This window comes from Rattus norvegicus, chromosome 13, assembly GCF_036323735.1.
Source record: "Rattus norvegicus strain BN/NHsdMcwi chromosome 13, GRCr8, whole genome shotgun sequence".
NCBI classification, from domain to species: Eukaryota; Metazoa; Chordata; class Mammalia; order Rodentia; family Muridae; genus Rattus; species Rattus norvegicus.
Window position 1 is genome coordinate 92,377,129 of NC_086031.1, and position 17,994 is coordinate 92,395,122.

The 17,994-nt window shown below is 43.0% G+C and overlaps 1 protein-coding gene across 25 annotated transcripts in view; it reads left to right on the forward strand.

The window, feature by feature from the left end:
* Nucleotides 1–17,994, forward strand: part of Catspere (catsper channel auxiliary subunit epsilon) — a 155,390-nt gene that overhangs the window by 45,303 nt on the left and 92,093 nt on the right. For 21 of the 25 annotated variants that reach the window (XR_010057299.1, XR_005492667.2, XM_039091441.2 and 18 more), the window contains 2 exons: nucleotides 6,682–6,706; nucleotides 12,899–12,976. The exons of 1 other annotated variant lie outside the window; for it this stretch is intronic. Coding sequence is in view for 20 of the 24 variants with exons in the window: in XM_039091441.2 (XP_038947369.1) it covers nucleotides 6,682–6,706; nucleotides 12,899–12,976 (103 nt within the window). In the remaining 4 variants the exon portion in view is untranslated. 3 more of the 25 variants (XM_063272766.1, XM_039091453.2, XM_039091445.2) reach the window with 3 other exon arrangements.

A 17,994-nucleotide genomic window follows, 5' to 3' on the forward strand; every position in this document is an offset into this window, starting at 1 on the left:
GTTATCACATACCCTCAGCAGAAGCACTCAGAGCACTCGAGTTTATAGTAAGGCGGGGTTATTGACAGCAGCTTCCTCATCTTCTTCTTCATGTTGTGGCTCTTTAATAACAACCCCTCCAGAGTCTCACTAGGAAGCATGGTTTAAGTCTCTGACACTCACGAAAATGCCAGGCTTCTGTCCTCCTTCTCACTCACTGACCTCCTTTCCATGGGTTCTGAAACCACTGAACAATTGACAAGGGCAAATTTGCAAGTAAAAACTCCTGTTAGAGCCTGTGAGATCTGAATTGAACCTCCTCCAGAACCTCTTGAATGAGACCCATGGAGGCAGTGGTCGATGTAAAAGCAAGAGGAGTTTAATCATTTGGACATGTCAAGGTCATCCCTCTTCAAGGGGAGACAACACTGAGCAGACTCTAACAGGGAGTTACGTACCTTGCAAACAACTGGGGCAGAATTCAAACAGTCGGTAACTAGGCAGGGTACTATTGATGGGGGTGAAGCGACCTTCAGGCTGACTTGTGGTCAATGGACCACTCTGGACTTTCTGGGGGGGGTGGATGGTTGGGAGTGGGGGATGGGGAGTGGTTGGGAGTCACAGTGGCTTTGTCTGACCGTTTGGCTTGCAGTTGCTCTGGGAACTAAACTGGCCCTGCCCTCCCTGGAAAGGAGGGGTCTTTGTGCTTGGAGGTTTGTGGTGGGACTTTCCCACTGCCTTAGATTGACCCCAAGTCTGGCCCTTTCAAGTCATGTTGGGAAATTAAATCTGCCATTGTGTCCAAATTGGCTACTTTCTGCTTTTTTTAAAGAGAAGATCTTGGGAGCTACCAGAGAGGAAAATCTATCTCAATGAACCTGAACTCTTGTTCTTGGGGTGGTTCTTGGGGACCACCCAAGTCCACATTGTAGTAGTTGGTATGGGGCTTTGAGAATGTGATAGGATTCCTTATGGATAGGATTAAGGCCTTGTGATAGACACCCCCTACCCTATTCAGAGTGAAACACTATCATCTGTGAGCCAGGAAGTTTGGTCTACTCTAGGCAGTGAAGCTGACCCTATGCTGGTGATGTACTTACCAGCCACTGGAACGAAGAGAAAATAAAGTTAAAGTCATCCATTTGGTGGTTTCACTACAGCGAAAGGAATTAAGACCTTCAAGAACCCAGAGAGTCACTTAATGGTTTACCATTCTCACTTATGCACACTGAGCCCCAAGAGCTGAAACTAACCAAGATGAGCCTCCAGGCATCCCTGAACCAGCCCTGTGTCCTCCACACAGAAGTGCTCTCCAGGAAGTAGCCCAGACACTGCATAGAATCCTTTGGTGATGGGCAAATCCTTGCTTTTCTTTTAGAGGTCACCAAGCATGCTGTCAGTTTTACGTCAATTTTACACAAGCTAGAGTTGTCTGAAAGGAGAGAACCTCAACTCCTCAACTAAGAAAATGCTTCTGCAAGATCTGGCTGTGGGGTTCCTTTTCAACTAGTGATGGGGCAGGGCTCAGCCCACGGTGGACAGTGCCTCCCTGGGCAGGTGTCATGGGTTCTATAGAGAGCAGGTTGAGCACCAAACCATGGGTAACAAGTCAGTAAGAAGCACCCTGCTATGTGTCTGCATGGGCTCCTGCCTCCAGGTTCCTGCCGTGTTTGATTTGCATTCCTGTCCTGACTTCCGTCAATGATGAACTGTTGGATAGCCCTCCCCGAGTTGCTTTTGATTATAATGTTCCATTACAGCACCAGTAGCCGTAACGAAGACACCAGCTATACAATTGTACAATTTCTTTTTACTTTTGCGTTTTTAAGAAACCAAATCATTATGTTTGCTTTCCTGTGAATTACCTCCCTCTCTAGTTTTTTTTTTTTTTTTTAAATCCATCTGCGTTCAAGTAAGAGTCTTTGGTTCCTCACTGTGATGCTGCTAGGCATATGTCTGTATGTACAGATGAGACCATGTACACTCTAGAGGGGCAGTTTTCAACTTCCCTAAGTCTGCATCTCTCTAACACAGCTCCTTGTGTTATGGCGACCCCAGCCATAAAATTATTTTCTTGTTCTTGCTACTTCATAACTGTAATTTTGCTGCTGTTATGAATCACAGTGTAAGTATCTGTTAAACGTGGTGTCTGCTGCGAGACCCTGAGGGGGTTGAGAACCCCTGCGGTGCAGCCTGCCTGCAACGCTTTGTTCCTCAGAATGCTGTCTACTGATCCATCAGAGGCTAGGACGGTTGTTAGAAGCAAAGAATACTAGGCCGCTTCATTTGTCCTAGACCTGCTATAGGACTATTATTAACAAGACCTTGTATTGTTTGTACATATTCTGTAACTGGGGAGTTCTGATCTAAATATCAGTTTCTCTAAAGCATGTACCACAAATACAACTACCTAAAGAGGAGGAGTAGAGTGCGTGTGCTGGCCTCTAGGCTGAGTTCCTGGAGAGGGAGGGAGAAAGCGTGTGTGTGTGTGTGTGTGTGTGTGTAGAGAAAGAGAGAGAGAGAGAGAGAGAAAGAGAGAGAGAGAGAGAGGGAAAGAGAGAGAGAGAGATGCATTATTCTAGATTATCCTCAAAAAGGCCTTCCAACTTTATCCATAGCCCCAAGACATAGAAAGCTACTGTCCTATTACTGGCTCCCCAGAGACTGACATGTGAAGCATTTCCCATCACCTTAGCTTGTAAACTTACACAGTGGATGTGAAATTATGTCACTTTACTGGTGTCTCAGGGTTTCATGGTGAAGAGACACCGTGACCAAGGCAATTCTTACAAAGGACGTCATTTTATGGGGGCTGTCTTACAGGTTCTGAGGTTCAGTCCATTATCATCATGGCAGAGAAGTATGGCAGTGTCCAGGCAGGCCTGGTGCTGGAAGAGATTAGAGTTCTACATTCTGATCTGAAGACAAACAGAAATAGGCTGTCTCAGGGGGAGCTAGAAGGAGGGTCTCAGAGCCCACCCTCACAGTGACACACTTCCTCCACAAGGCCCCACCCACTCCAACCATGACACACCCACTCCAGCAAGGTCACACCCACTCCAACAAGGTCACACCCACTCCAACAAGGTCACACCCACTCCAACCATGACACACCCACTCCAACAAGGCCACACCCACTCCAGTGAGGTAACACCTACTCCAAAAAAGGCTACACCTAATAATATTGCCACTCCCTGGGCCAAGCAAATTCAAACCAAAGCAACTAGTTACTAACGACATTGAGTGTGTTGTACACTTCTGGGAAATGCTCTTCTTTGTTAAGTATACTGCTCCATTTTTAAGATATTTTTCTTTTTCATAGTAGTTTATAAGACTTTTTTTTACATTACTAATTCATGATCACACAACATGTGTTTAGATTATTTGATATATCAGTTTTTTATACACTGTTATTTATGCTCCATATTATTTACAGAGGTCCTTAATATTGCAAAACAATTTTTAAATTCTTCCTTTGTGAGTTTTGCCTACTAAAATCCATTCAAGAAAAACTTCTGGGTTTGGAGAGATGGCTCAGTGGTTAGGAGCACTGACTGCTCCTCCAGAGGTCCTGAGTTCAAATCCCAGCAACCACACGGTGGCTCACAACCATCTGTAATGGGATCTGATGCCCTCTTCTGGTGTCTGAAGGCAGCTATAGTCTACTCATGTACATGAAATAAGTAAATCTCAACAAAAAAAGAAAAGAAAGAAAATTTTCTTTCCCTGCAAGATCACATTCTTCTATATTAAGTTTTATTTTTTTCTATAAAATTCTTAATTTGCACAGAGAGTGGTGGTGCATGCCTTTAATCCCAGCACTTGAGAGGCAGAGGCAGATGGATCTCTATGAGTTCGGGGCCAGCCTGGTCTACAGAGTGAGATCCAGAACAGCCAAAGCTACACAGTGAGGCCTATCTTGAACCCCTCCTCCAAAAGAAAAAAAATATTCTTAATCCTCTCATAATTAATTCTTGGAACAAGCTTCAAGGTAGAAAGTCACTTCTGTTTTTAGACACAAATAATTGATTTTCATACCAATTTACTGAATAATGTGCCATAGTGTCTGCTTCTTCATAGCGCAGTTTTCTATATATACCTGGCCTCCCGGGCTGGCCATTCTCTATTTGCCTCTATGTTATCTTTGTTACTGTTTGTTTGCTGGTTTGTTTTCAATTTAGTCTTTAGATCCACTTACAAGGTATCAGATGTCTTTATGACACTTTGTTTTTGTATTTTATGTGTATGCGTGTTTGTTTTGCATGTGTATCTGTGCATACATGTGAAGTATCTGAGGAAGCCAGAAGAGGGCACTGGATCCCCTGAGGCTGCAGTTACAAATGGTCCTGAGCTACCTTGTGGGTGCTGGGAACTGAAGCCTGTACCTCTGGAAGAGCAGCCAGTGTCTAAGCACTAGGCTCTCTCTGCAGCCATCTTTGTGATATTTTCAAAGTAGGTTTTAATAGATTCTCTTCCCTGCCCTCCTGTTCCCTCCTTTTCGTTCTCATGTGGTCTCCCCAAAGCCCCTTTTCCCTTTTACGTCACGTTTCCTTTTGTAACCTCTCCCATCCCACACTTTTTGAAACCCTCTCTTGACCGTCTTTCTAATTTTATAGGCTTTACACAGACACAACACACACACACACACACACACACACACACACACACCACACATACCATACACTCACATACACCATACATATACCACATATACCACACACTCACACACACCATATACACACATCATATACACAGCACACACTCATACAGACCATACACTCATACACACACGTTCACACATATCCACACCACACATACTACATGCTCACATACACATACCCATATATCACCCACTCATAAACACACCACACACACATATCACATAATCATACACAGACATGCCATACATACATTCATACACACACCACACACCCAAATACACACACCACATACTCATACATGTACCACACTCACACACCACACACATACCCCACAAGCTAAGATCCACATATGGAAAACATTATGAAGTATTTCTTTTTCTGGGTTGTCACCCCCGTCCTTTATTGGGAAACCCCTGTTTTTATTTTGTTGCTGTTTGTCTTTTTTGTTTTTTCAGTGCCAGGGATCAAACCTAAGGCCTTTTACAGTCTGCTATTCAGCTCCACCCTTCAGCCCTGGATTTTTAGACACAAGGTCGTGGTAGTAGTACCCGGTGGCTTTGACCTCGTGATTCTCCTGCCTGGTCCTAAGTGGCAGGATTGCAGGCCAGAGCCACCACACCTGGTTCCAGCCACTCAGTCATCTTTGTTTTCCTCCCTGTAGATCTTTGAATTTGGTTTGTAAAATTCTACAAAATCCCTTGTTGGGATTTTATTTTCATTTTATTTCTGTGGTACTTGGGATTGAGTCGGGGATCCACATTTGGTAGACAAATGCTCTATCACTCAATTGTGCCTGTGTCCCAGGGTTTGTATTGTAATTTACTGTACCTTGATATTATAATTGATGGGGAATATTCCCACTCAAGAATAATATAAAAAATTCCATCTTTTTGGTCATTTTACATGTCAATAAAATTTTGTTGATTTTATTTTTATTCAGGTATGTGAATATCATATTACTTTTTCTGACTTCTCATTTCTTTCATATTGTAAATAAACAAGCACAGCCCCATTATCAGTATGGCCTCCCAGAGTGGCATATTTATTTTAATCAATAAGCCAACATCAGTGTTTACGCTCCGAAAGGCTAGGGCTTGCATTACCAGTCCAGTCTTAGTACTGTGTTTTCCACGAGCATAGACAAATGCATAATGGTGGTCTCCCCACCGTCCTGGTACCACCTACTCTTAGCATCCTGAAGTACTTACACTCCACACAAGCTGCATTCTTCTCTTCTATCTGGCCCCTAGATATCACATTTTAAAAAATTACCTCTTCCTATAGGTTCTGATTTTCTACAATGATAGTTGGAATTATACAGTATGTAATGTTTTAGACTGGCTTCTTTTACTCGGTAGTATATATTTATTTAATATTCAAACAGTTTGGCCCTCCATGATCACAAATGAGTAATGGGCCCTTTGGTAAATCATTATGAAACATAGGGTTTGTTTTTGGTTTATCAAAGTCTTTTTATCTCTGTACCAAAACCTAAAGAGAACATGCAAAGGCTTAGACACAATGTATCTTGCTTTCAGCCATCTTGGTCCCTGTGGAGGCCTGCTGGAAGCAGAACTTCTAAAAGGCAGATACACCAGGAAGGCTGTGGTGCAAGGCCACTTTTCCTGGCTAGGAGTGAGGTCTCTGAAGCCAAAGAGCACAGACAGGGCTGAAGGTGTCTACGCCCGAGATGAAACTGAATTGCACTTGGCCAAGAGATGTGCTTATGTGTATAAAGCAAAAATCAGTGCAGTGACTCCTGGGGGCAAAACAAACAAAACCAGAGTGGTCCGGGGAAAGCAACTCGGCCCGAGAAACGGCCTGTTTTGTGCCAAATTCTGAAGCACCCTTCCTGCGAAGGCCACTGGACAGAGTCCACGTGATGCCCTACCTTTCCCGGACTCACCTTAATGAGAAGTCAATAAGTAATGGAAATTTCTTTACAAAGATCAAGGAAGAAACATGCATATTGAAGATATTGCATTCCAACAAATGTTTCATATGATGTTTATTAAAATGTATTTCCTTTTTCTCCCCACAGAGACGTTTTTTTCAACTTAAGCCAGGTAACTTTGTCAGTTTTACATCTCTCCCGAATGTTGCTACTCCGAGGTCTGCCTCTCTTCATTATTGGTGTTTCCAGGAATCCCCCAAAGTGCTTTTGCCATAAGTGTTCCATAGAGTGGCAGTGCTCAAAGTATGTTTGAAGACCCTTTGGGTTGTCAGAGGGCCTAGTCAGGGTGGGCTTCTCTCCAGCAGCCTTCCTAAATAGCAGAAAGGATTGATTGCTCAAGTGTCTTCTGCTGAAACAAAGAAGAGATTTTGAAACTCTTTGCAGACGTTGGGGGGTCAGGGAGCATTCATAAAATACTTTAGCATGTAATGTGCTAGTCGCGGTTATACAAATCATCATTGTGTGTTCTTAGTTTGATTACGTGCTGCCCGTTGATAAATCTAACCCAGTCAATACAAGAGCCTTGCGGGAGCTAGGTATGGTTTGCACACTGAGTAATCAAGCAGCTGAGCCCAGCCATCATAAAAATCGTGCATTTGAGGCCAGCCTGAGCTACAAAGTGAGCTCTTGTATAAAAAACATTAAGCGAAATTAAGTTCCGAAGGCTGGAGATATGGCTTATTTGGCGGCGCACTTTTCTGGCAAGCGCAAAGCCCGCACACGCAGGTCACTCCCCAGCACCACCTAACTTGGGTGTGGTAGCTGGCCCATGCCTGTTAAGTTCGCACTCCAGAGTTCAGCACTCCAGGTCCAGAGTTCAAAGTTATCTTCAGCTTCACAGTGAGTTCAGGCAGCTGATGGTGTCAAATACTATCTACGACATAGAACAATCAGTTTGGGGCAGCATGGCAAGACACTGGCTAAAACACTGTACCAAAACAAAAATCAAAAACAGAAACACCAAAAAACCAAAAACCTCTTGCTCCTCTTTTGTCCTCTCTTACTCTCACCCTCTTCCCCCTCTGTCCCTTCTCTCTCCATTCCCCTCCCCCAACTCTCCACATGCTCATGGCCAGCCTCTTCTCTCTCTCCTTTTTCTCTGCCTCACTCCTCTCTTGATTCCCCTTCTCATGCCCTTTATAAGTCTAGATTTTCTATGCTGGGCACTGGTGTTACACTCCTCTCATCCCAGCACTCAGGAAGCAGAGACAGGGAGATCTCTGAGTTCAAGGCCAGCCTGTTCTACAGAGCAAGTTAGGGGACATCCAGGGCTACAAAAAAACAAAAAAAAACAAAAACAAAAACAAAAAAAAACAAAAACAAAAACAAAAAAAAACAAAAACAAAAACAAAAAAAACCCAAAACAAAACAAAACAAAAACAATGAAACAAAACAAAAGCAGAGCTTTGGGGAGCCCAAATTCAATTAAAGACATTGGGAAGAAAATTTACTAATACTTTGAAAGGTTCCTGCGACAGATGATTTCATTGGAGTTCTTGCTAACCTTTAAAAAAAAACAACTGATGTTAATGATGCCCCAGCAGGTTATGAATTCCTAATGTCAATCTTGTCTTCATCTGTGTGTTGGCTGCATAATAGCAGCAGCACAAGTTCCTACCCTCAGTTTTGTGTCATTGCAGCTTGTTTTAAAACATTATATAAAGTCCCTTATCCGGTTTATAAATCCAGCAAAATTCTAAAATCTAAAACCAGACACAGTTCTAAACCTTGACATTTCAAAACATTCCAATGTTCAAAACTTTGGAATAAAACAGCGACAAAAACCCTCTACCAGAAGAAGCCTGGTGACCAATCCCAAAACCTACCTAAGTGAGGAAGGAGAGAGGCAATTCCACACAATTATCCTCTTTTCTCCACACGTACACCATGACATACAACAACCGCCAACTGGATATATCACACACACAACACACAACAAACACAGACACAAACGCACAAGAATAAATACAAATTTAAAATATGTGTCTAGAAGATATAAACCAATAATGTGCTATGCTATGTTGGTATTATACATCCCAGGAATCTGTCAGCATCACCTAGAATATCATCAAAATAAAACATACAAAATATCATCACAGTACTTAGGGACTTTCCCCAATATTTTCCAGACAGAAAGACTTCATTCCCATATTTAAGAACCATGACAAAAGCAAGTAAGGGGAGCCTCCAGCTCAACTCACCACGACAGAACAGCCAGCACAGCTAAGAGACGCGCCGGAAGGTCAGACCACGTCAGTAACTAGCTCAGATGTGACTAAAATAACTCCCAGGAGTCAGCAAATACTCCAATGCAATGAACACATTTAATATAATAACCACTGAAAACACTGTAGTTAATATAGCATACCGTGCCCCCATTGCAAACACGCAGAGCATTCAGCGGACTGTAGACTTCGACAAAGGACTAAGACAATGGGCCATGTAGTCTGTAACTACCAGGCCTTTAAAAAATCTTTGTCAAATTCAATTTTATTTTGTTTTCCTCACTCCCTAGGCAACCCAAGCTGGCCTTGGACTTACAATTCTCCTGCCTCCACTTCGAGAATGCTGGGGTTATCTCCATCTTATTTTTCAGATGTGGGTGTTTGCCTGCAGGTCTGTATGTGCACCATGCACATGCAGGGCCTGTGGAAGCCAGAAGAGGGCGCCCATTCCCCTGGAGTAATAGATGGCTGCAAATCTCCAAGTGGGTGCATTAAAGCTGGCCTCTGGTAGAGCAGTTGGTCCTCTTAACCGCTAAGATCTCTACAATCCCCATATGATGGAGATTTTAAGTACATGTGTTCATGGGTCATGAAAGAAGTCAAATGAAAATTACAAAGTATTTGGAACGAAATAATGAGGCCCTCCAGGCATATATAGAAGGACAAGGACAATCCTCCCCATCCTAACAACAGCTTAGAAGGAGACATGCACGGGCAGTGACAGTGGACCTTGAACACAGGGAGGGGCCCTCGCATTTTGTCTTAAGACAAAAACAGAGCAAAACCACACCAAAATACCATTCCAAATGAACAGCACAGGATGGAGGTGGAAGGAGAGGGGGAATGAGCTCTCACACAGTGCTGTGCAAGAGCCACGAGCTAAACTGCTGTGCAGTAGCTTGGAAAATCAGAATGTGGCGCTAACGAGAAGACTGTGTGTGTGTGTGTGTGTGTGTGTGTGTGTGTGTGTGTGTGTGTGTGTCTGTGTCTCTGTGTCTCTGTGTCTCTGTGTGTGTGTGTCTGTGTGTGTGTGTCTGTGTGTGTGTGTCTCTGTTGTGTGTGTGTGTCTGGTGTGTGTGTGCGTGTGTGTCTGTGTGTGTGTGTGTGTCTGTGTGTCTGTGTGTCTGTGTGTGTGTGTCTGTGTGTGTGTGTGTCTGTGTGTGTGTGTGTCTGTGTGTGTGTCTCTGTTGTGTGCGTGTGTCTCTGTGTGTGTCTGTGTGTGTGCGTGTGTCTGTGTCTGTGAGTGTCTGTGTGTCTGTGTGTGTGTGCCTGTGTGTCTGTGTGTGCATGTGTGTGTGTGCGTGTGTATGTCTGTGTGTGTCTGTGTGTGTGTCTGTGTGTGTCTGTGTGTGTGTCTGTGTGTGTGTGTGTCTGTGTGTGTGTGTCTCTGTTGTGTGTGTGTGTCTGTGTGTGTCTCTGTTGTGTGCGTGTGTGTCTGTGTGTGTGCGTGTGTCTGTGTCTGTGAGTGTCTGTGTGTGTGTCTGTGTGTGTGTCTGTGTGTGTATGTGTCTGTGTGTGTGTCTGTGTGTGTGTGTCTGTGTGTGTCTGTGTGTGTATGTGTGTGTGTGTGTCTGTGTGTGTCTGTGTCTGTGTGTGTGTCTGTGTGTGTCTGTGTCTGTGTGTGTGTGCCTGTGTGTCTGTGTGTGTGTCTGTGTGTGTGTGTCTGGTGTGTGTGTGTGTCTGTGTGTGTGTGTCTGTGTCTGTGTGTGTGTGTCTGTGTGTGTGTCTGTGTGTGTGTCTCTGTTGTGTGTGTGTCTGTGTGTGTGTGTCTGTGTCTGTGTCTGTGTGTGTGTGCCTGTGTGTGTGTCTGTGTGTGTGCGTGTGTCTGTGTCTGTGAGTGTCTGCGTGTGTGTCTGTGTGTATATGTGTCTGTGTGTGTGTCTGTGTGTGTGAGTGTCTGTGTGTGTGTCTGTGTCTGTGTGTGTGTGTCTGTGTGTGTCTGTGTGTGTCTGTGTGTGTCTGTGTCTGTGTGTGTCTGTGTCTGTGTGTGTGTCTGTGTGTGTCTGTGTCTGTGTGTGTGTCTGTGTGTGTCTGTCTGTGTGTGTGTGCCTGTGTGTCTGTGTGTGTGTCTGTGTGTGTGTGTCTGGTGTGTGTGTCTGTGTGTGTGTGTCTGTGTCTGTGTGTGTGTCTGTGTGTGTGTCTGTGTGTGTGTCTCTGTTGTGTGTGTGTCTGTGTGTGTGTCTGTGTCTGTGTCTGTGTGTGTGTGCCTGTGTGTGTGTCTGTGTGTGTGCGTGTGTCTGTGTCTGTGAGTGTCTGCGTGTGTGTCTGTGTGTATATGTGTCTGTGTGTGTGTCTGTGTGTGTGTCTGTGTCTGTGTGTGTGTGTCTGTGTCTGTGTGTGTGTCTGTGTGTGTGTGTCTGTGTGTGTCTGTGTGTGTCTGTGTCTGTGTGTGTGTGTGTGTCTGTGTGTGTGTCTGTGTGTGTCTGTGTGTGTGTGTCTGTGTGTGTGTCTGTGTCTGTGTGTGTCTGTGTCTGTGTGTGTGTGTGTGCGCATGTCTGTGTGTGTGTGTCTGTGTCTGTGTGTGTCTGTGTCTGTGTGTGTGTCTGTGTCTGTGTGTGTGCACATGTCTGTGTGTCTGTGTGTGTCTGTGTGTCTATGTGTGTGTCTGTGTGTCTGTCTGTGTGTGTGTGTGTGTGTGTCTGTGTGTGTGTGGTGTGTGTGTGTCTGTGTGTGTGTCTGTGTGTGTCTGTGTGTGTGTGTCTGTGTGTGTGTGTCTGTGTGTGTGTGTGTCTGTGTGTCTGTGTGTGTGTGTGTGTTTTCAGGCTGGGGTGATCCCTGGAATCAAGTTTCCTAGTTAGCGTTTTCAACTTGAGCCACCCTATAGTCATCCGGCGGGAAAGCATAACATTGATAAACTGCCTAGACCTGATTGACTGGTTTTTTGCAGGAACATTATGAAGCATGTTTGTATTAAAAGTAGGAAAGATGTTATCTTTGCTGATTCTATACAAAGGTTTTCAGAATTTACAGAAACAGAGGCAATGACTAGTTGGTTACCTGTAGACTCGTGGGAACTGGATGATGGGAAGAAGAAGGATTTTATTGTTGTCATTCTATTTTAAATATAATTTGCTGGGCCTGAGAGATGGCTCAGTGGTTAAGAGCACTGACTGCTCTTCCAGAGGTCCTGAGTTCAATTCCCAGCAACCACATGGTGGGTTACAACCATCTGTAATGGGATCTGATGCCCTCTTCTGGTGTGTCTGATGATAGTGATGTGTACTCACATACATAAGATAAATAAAATCTTGTTAAAAAATATAAAAAATAATTTGCTTTTGCCTGTGTAAATAAATTATTCAAGAAAAAAATAAGAAAACAGAAACCCTGTCTACAAAAAAACCAAAGCAGAACAACCCTCAAAGCCATCTGTCTCTGTTGAAATCCCATATATGTGAGATATGAGGGATAAGTTACTGTAAAACATTGTGGGGTGTGGAGGAAGGCTGCCATGTCTGTTTACAGATGGAAAGATTCCTGATCACTAGCACAGAACGTTGTCCTCGGTTCCTAAGATACAGAACTTCATGGACCTTTGTATTGTTCCAGTTATTAAAACTGCAAACACTGCTTTTGACATTTTAAAATACAAAATAATGAAAACTTTTTTACTTCTTTTTTACACGTATGCATACTTTACTTTTATGAATCTCCACATACATTTCCTCCTCTGGTTCCTGTAGAGGCAACAGAGGACATTGGATCCTTTGAAACTGGAGTTAGAGATAATCGTGAGCCACAATGTAGGTGCTGGGAATTGAACCCAAGTCTCTCTGAACATCCAGTGCTCTTAACCACTTAATTCTCCAATACCAATAATGAAAACTTGAGTTAAGAACATTTTGAGTGATTTTTGCCCTGACAATAAATGAAACTGGAGGAGTTTTATTCATATATTTTAATTCTTTGATAATTATATATTCATATAATATATTTTGTTTGCACTCAATCCTTTAACTATTCCAAGATATACTCTCTACCCCACCCGCTCCTAACTTAGTTTTTTCTCTCTTTTTTATAACCCTCGAAGCCCAATTTGTGCCTCTTCTGTTTTTTTTTTGTTTTTTTTTTTTTTGTAGATTATTACCATATGGGTATATGATCCAGAAAATGCCAGCCCTGAAGAGCTGCAGTGGACTGCAAAGGAACCATCAGTGGTCAGTACCAATACCATCATTCATGGTATCACACGGGCTGCCTGTCTTTTTCTGAGGACTGAGTTTATGCTATAATCAATTGATAGTATTTCAAGTTTCCTGAGGCCAGTGTAAAACAATTATATACTTCTCTCATCATTGTTGAAGAGATGGATCCATTGTGTGCTTTAAGGATGCCCTGTGAGTATCTCCATTGAAGCCATGCCTCAAAAACATAGCTAAGCTGTAACATAGCAAACATGTCAGCCCTGTCTTATATTCGTTACAAATTTACTGCTTTGAAGATCTGAATTTTGCACTCTATTTCAATGTAAAACATATGGAGAAATAATCAGTATGGACAGTTGTTCTCATGAGCCTGTTGCTATCTTGGTGACTAGCCAGGAACTCCCTGATGTGGGGTGTGTGTGTGTGTGTATGTGTGTGTGTATGTGTGTGTGTATGTGTGTGAGTGTGTATGTGTGTGTATATGTGTGTGTGTATGTGTGAGTGTGTATGTGTGTGTATGTGTGTGTATGTGTGTGTGTGTTTGTGTGTGTATGTGTGTGTGTATGTGTGTGTAGGCGTGTGCGTGCGCTTGTGTGTGCATGTAAGATATGTTGGGGGTGGAGACATGCCAGGGCGTGTGTGTAGAGGCCAGGAGACAGCTTTGTGGAGTTGGACCTCTTTCTCCTTAAACCTTTATTTGGATTCTAGGGATTGAACTTTGGTTCTCAGCCTTCAGAGGTATATTTTGACTGGCCCCAGGCCATTGGTCAATAACTCTTTGTAATGCTGTCTAAGACCAATCATTGGCCTAGTTATCTTTTTATTTGGTTGTTTAACAGGCCACCTATTTCACATTTAAAGCTTCCTACTATTTAAAACTGTATTCACATTTGTGTTCTAATTGAGCATGGTATCTATATTAAAATAGAAAGCTAGTGTGGTATGCTTTTTTTTTGTTTGTTTGTTTCTTGGTTAACAAGTAGAAGGGAAATGTGAAAATATCCAACTATTTGTCTGCCCTTGAAATACAGGCACTTCGTGGGGGCTGGAGAGATGGCTCAGTGGTTAAGAGCACTAGCTGCTCTTCCAGAGGTCCTGAGTTCAATCCCAGCAACCACATGGTGGCTCACAGCCATCTGTAATGGGATCTGATGCCCTCTTCTGGTGTGTCTGAAGACAGTGACAGTGTATTCATGTACATAAAATAAATAAATCTTAAAAAAAAACCCTACAGAATGGTGTGACTAACTTTAAAAAAAAAAAAAAGAAATACAGGCACTTCATATGAAGCTTTGGAGCGAGATTTCAAATACAAGGCTCTTATCTCCTTACCTTCCGTTAATTTGCTAAATAAATTTTAATTTTAAAATGACAATTATTGCAAAGATGGTTCCTCCTGTTATTACCTTATACTTAAATATTGGTCACAAGTTATGAAATGTTGATACATTGTTATTAACTAAGGCCTATATTGGTCTTTCCTCAGCTTTCTCCCATGCTGCCTTCTGTTCCCAAATCCCACTGGTGTAGCACTTTGCATTTGGTTGCCCAGTTTCCTCTTAGTTGTAAGTCTCTACATGTTTCCTGTGACCTTGACAGTTTTGAAGATTCCCAGTCAGGTGTTTTGAAGAATGTCAATAGGTTGAGACTTTTCTCACAGTGAGACTGGAGTGAGCTGTCTCGAAGAGAAATGCCAAAAGGCCCAGAGCTGTTACCATCAGAGCATGCCGAGGGTCTGTCCTAGCAGTGTGGCACAGCATACATGTGGAGATCAGAGGACAATTGTTCTTCTATCACATGTGTCCCAGGTCATCAGGCGTGGTGGAAAGTTCCTTTATCTGTAGAGCCATTTCTTGGGTTCATACTCCACGTACTTTTTTTCTTAATGTGTTTTGCCTGCATGTATGTCAGTGTGATGGTGTCAGACTGTAACTGGAGTCATAGACAGTTGTGAGCTGCCATGTGGGTCTGTTCACAGCAATAAAACCCTGACTAAGACAGTCCTCTTGAAAGGCAGTCCGTGCTCTTAGCTGCTGAGCCTGTGCTCCAGCCTACACTCACTTTCTTGTTTTTTTGTTTTTTTTTGTTTTTTTGGTTTTTTTTCTTTTATTTTTTTTTGGAGCTGGGGACCGAACCCAGGGCCTTGCGCTTGCTAGGCAAGTGCTCTACCACTGAGCTAAATCCCTAACCTACACTCACTTTCTTAAAGCAGTTTGCATAATATAATTTTTTATAACTTTTTTTTTCTGTGTGAAAGATTTGTGTTACTCTGACATGTTTTATTGCTCAATGCTTTGTCAGTATAGATGTATGTACCTGTTACATATGTTGGAACCGTGACATAGTCCCAACATTGGTTTGCCTTGATCTGATTTTAACCCTTGCAGGGATTTGATCAGTCCAGGGAGTGGCACTATCAGGAGTTCTGGCCTTACTGGAGGAAGTGTGTCACTGTAGTGGTGGGCGATGAGACCCACCTCCTCCTAACCATATGGGAGCCAGTCTACTCCTGGCTTTCTTTGGAGGAAGATCTAAACTTTCTGCTCTTTCTCCAGCACCATGCCTACCTGGACACAGCCTTAGTGCTATGATGATGATGGACTACACCTCTGAAGCTGTAAGCCAGCTCCAGTTAAATGTTGTTTCTTGTAAGCGTTGCCTTGGTCATGGTGTCTTTTCACAGCAATGGAAACCCTAAGATAACCTTTTTTCCCCTACACTTTGGCACTCTAAAGTGCTCCAAGCCTATCTTGTAGACTGTATTATGAATCAAGATCTGTTCATAAGTGTATGTGTTGATATTTGGTGGCTGTAAAGTTTGGATAAGAATGGTCCCCATAGGATCATATATTGGATCAGGTAGTAGCACTACTTGAGGAAGAGTAGGAGATGTGGCCTTGTAGGAATAGGTGTTGCCGTTAAGGTTTCAAAAGCCCAAGATGGGCCCACTGTCTCTCTTCCTGCTGCCTGTGACTCTGGATGTAGAACTCTCAGAGACTTCTTCAGCATCAGGTCTGCCTATGAGTAACCATGCTCCCTGTGATGATAATGGCGTAAACACCTGAAACTGTAAGCAAGCCCCAACTAAATGCTGTCCTTTATAAGAGTTGCCTTGGTCATGGTGTGTCTTCATAGCAATAGAACAGTGACCAAGGAAGAAGTAGGTACCAGGGATTGGGGTTGTGCTGTGACAGGCATGATAATGTTAATTGTTGGCAAAAGGTGGACTTTGGGACCGTACTTTGGAGTAGAGAGGTGCTTGAATGTTTTATTAAGCTGGGCTTAACAAGCCATAGTTGTTAGGAATGTAAAAACAAAACAAAACAAAACAAAAACAAAAACAAACAAAAAAAACAAACAGGCTTGCTGAGAGCAAAGTAGGTTATGATGGCCTAGCTCACGGGATTTCAGAGGAGAAGAATATTAGTAAGTGGCCAACAGATGATGCTTGTGTATTTTGGTGAAGAATGTGGATGCCTCTTGCCCCTTTCTGAAAAATCTGCCTGAGGCTAAATGGAAGAGTTTTAAATTCATGGTGTCGGCAGAGGAAATTTCAAGACAGCCTAGTATTAAGTTCTGTCATTGGTTATTAGTGGTTACTCTTATGCAGATCTATCATGAAAAAGAGCAAGCTGAGCAGGGAAAAATACAAAATGTATAGTTTGAAAAGAGAAGGAGGACCAGGAAATGTAATTGAGCTTAAATCCTTGGTTCAAGAAGACAAAAACTTTAAAGGAAAGCCTGATGCTAAGTGGAATAAAGGGAGTGGTGACCTTAGGGTGAGACCCCACCCAGCTAAGCTTCCAACTATGAAAAGGAATCAAAGAAAACTAAGTGAAATAAACCATCAACAACAGAAAGCTGATACAGATGTCGTTGGATGTAGAAACCATGTTCTAGCCCTAGCAAGCAGCAGAGCCTGGCAGCTTCAGCTGTGTGGTTCTTTATTTAGAGTCAAGGATATAAGAAATTGGCTTTAGAATCTCCCTCCATAGCTAAGGAAAGCTGCTGAGGCCAGACATGTTTCAGGGATGTCCCTGCATGGAGGGCTAGAGAGTCACCTGCATGAAGCTGTGAGGGTGAAGCCCAGATTGTGTTAGAGACCCCAAGATGTTGGACATGCCAGGGGAATGGAGAAAAGGACAGCTGCTGCATATAGGAAGTGGAGCCCAGCCCGATAATAAAGTGTGTTTCATGGAACAAAGCTGGAGGAAGTTCTTAAGAACTCTGTGACATCAGACATGGGGATGGAGGATTTGTAGTTTGCCCAGCTGGTTTTTGTTGTTGGTTTGCTCTCGCAGTTCCTCACTGTGCTCCATTTCCCCCATTTCAGAATGTGATTTCCATTTTTTCCATTTTATATTGGAAGTGTGTGATCTGCTTTTTTATTTTTATTTTTATAGTGGTTACTATCAGGAGACTGCCATGAGTGTAAGAAGAGAATTTGAACTTTGGACCGTTAAAAAATGTTGAGACCGTGAAGGGCTCTGGAGACTTTTGAAATTGGACTTAAATGCACTTTGTGTTATGATGTGACCTTAAGCCTATGTGAACCAAAGAATGGAATATGGTGGTCTGAATAAGAATGACCTCCGTAGGCCCCTGTATCTGTAAATGTATTCACTGGGGAGTGGCACTACTTGAGGATTGGGAGGTGTGGCCTTGCCAGAGTGTGACTTTGTTGGATGAAGTATGTCCCTGGGGTTGCGCTGTGCAGTTTTAAAGGTCCAAGCTAGGTCCAGAGTCACTGTACTTTCTTCTGCCTGTGAATCTAGATGTAGAACTCTCTGCACCTTCTCTGATACTAGGTTTGCCTTGTGCTGCCATGCTCCCCACCATGATGATAATAGACTAAACTTCTGAATGTAAACCACCCCCAACTAAATAATTTCTTTTGTAAGATTTTCCACAGTCATAGTGTCTTCTTCATAGCAATAAAAGTCTGACTCAGACAGGAGTGGTGTCCTATGTCAACCGTTAGAACAAACATATGTCACTATACTAATCCATACACATATACCCACATGTAT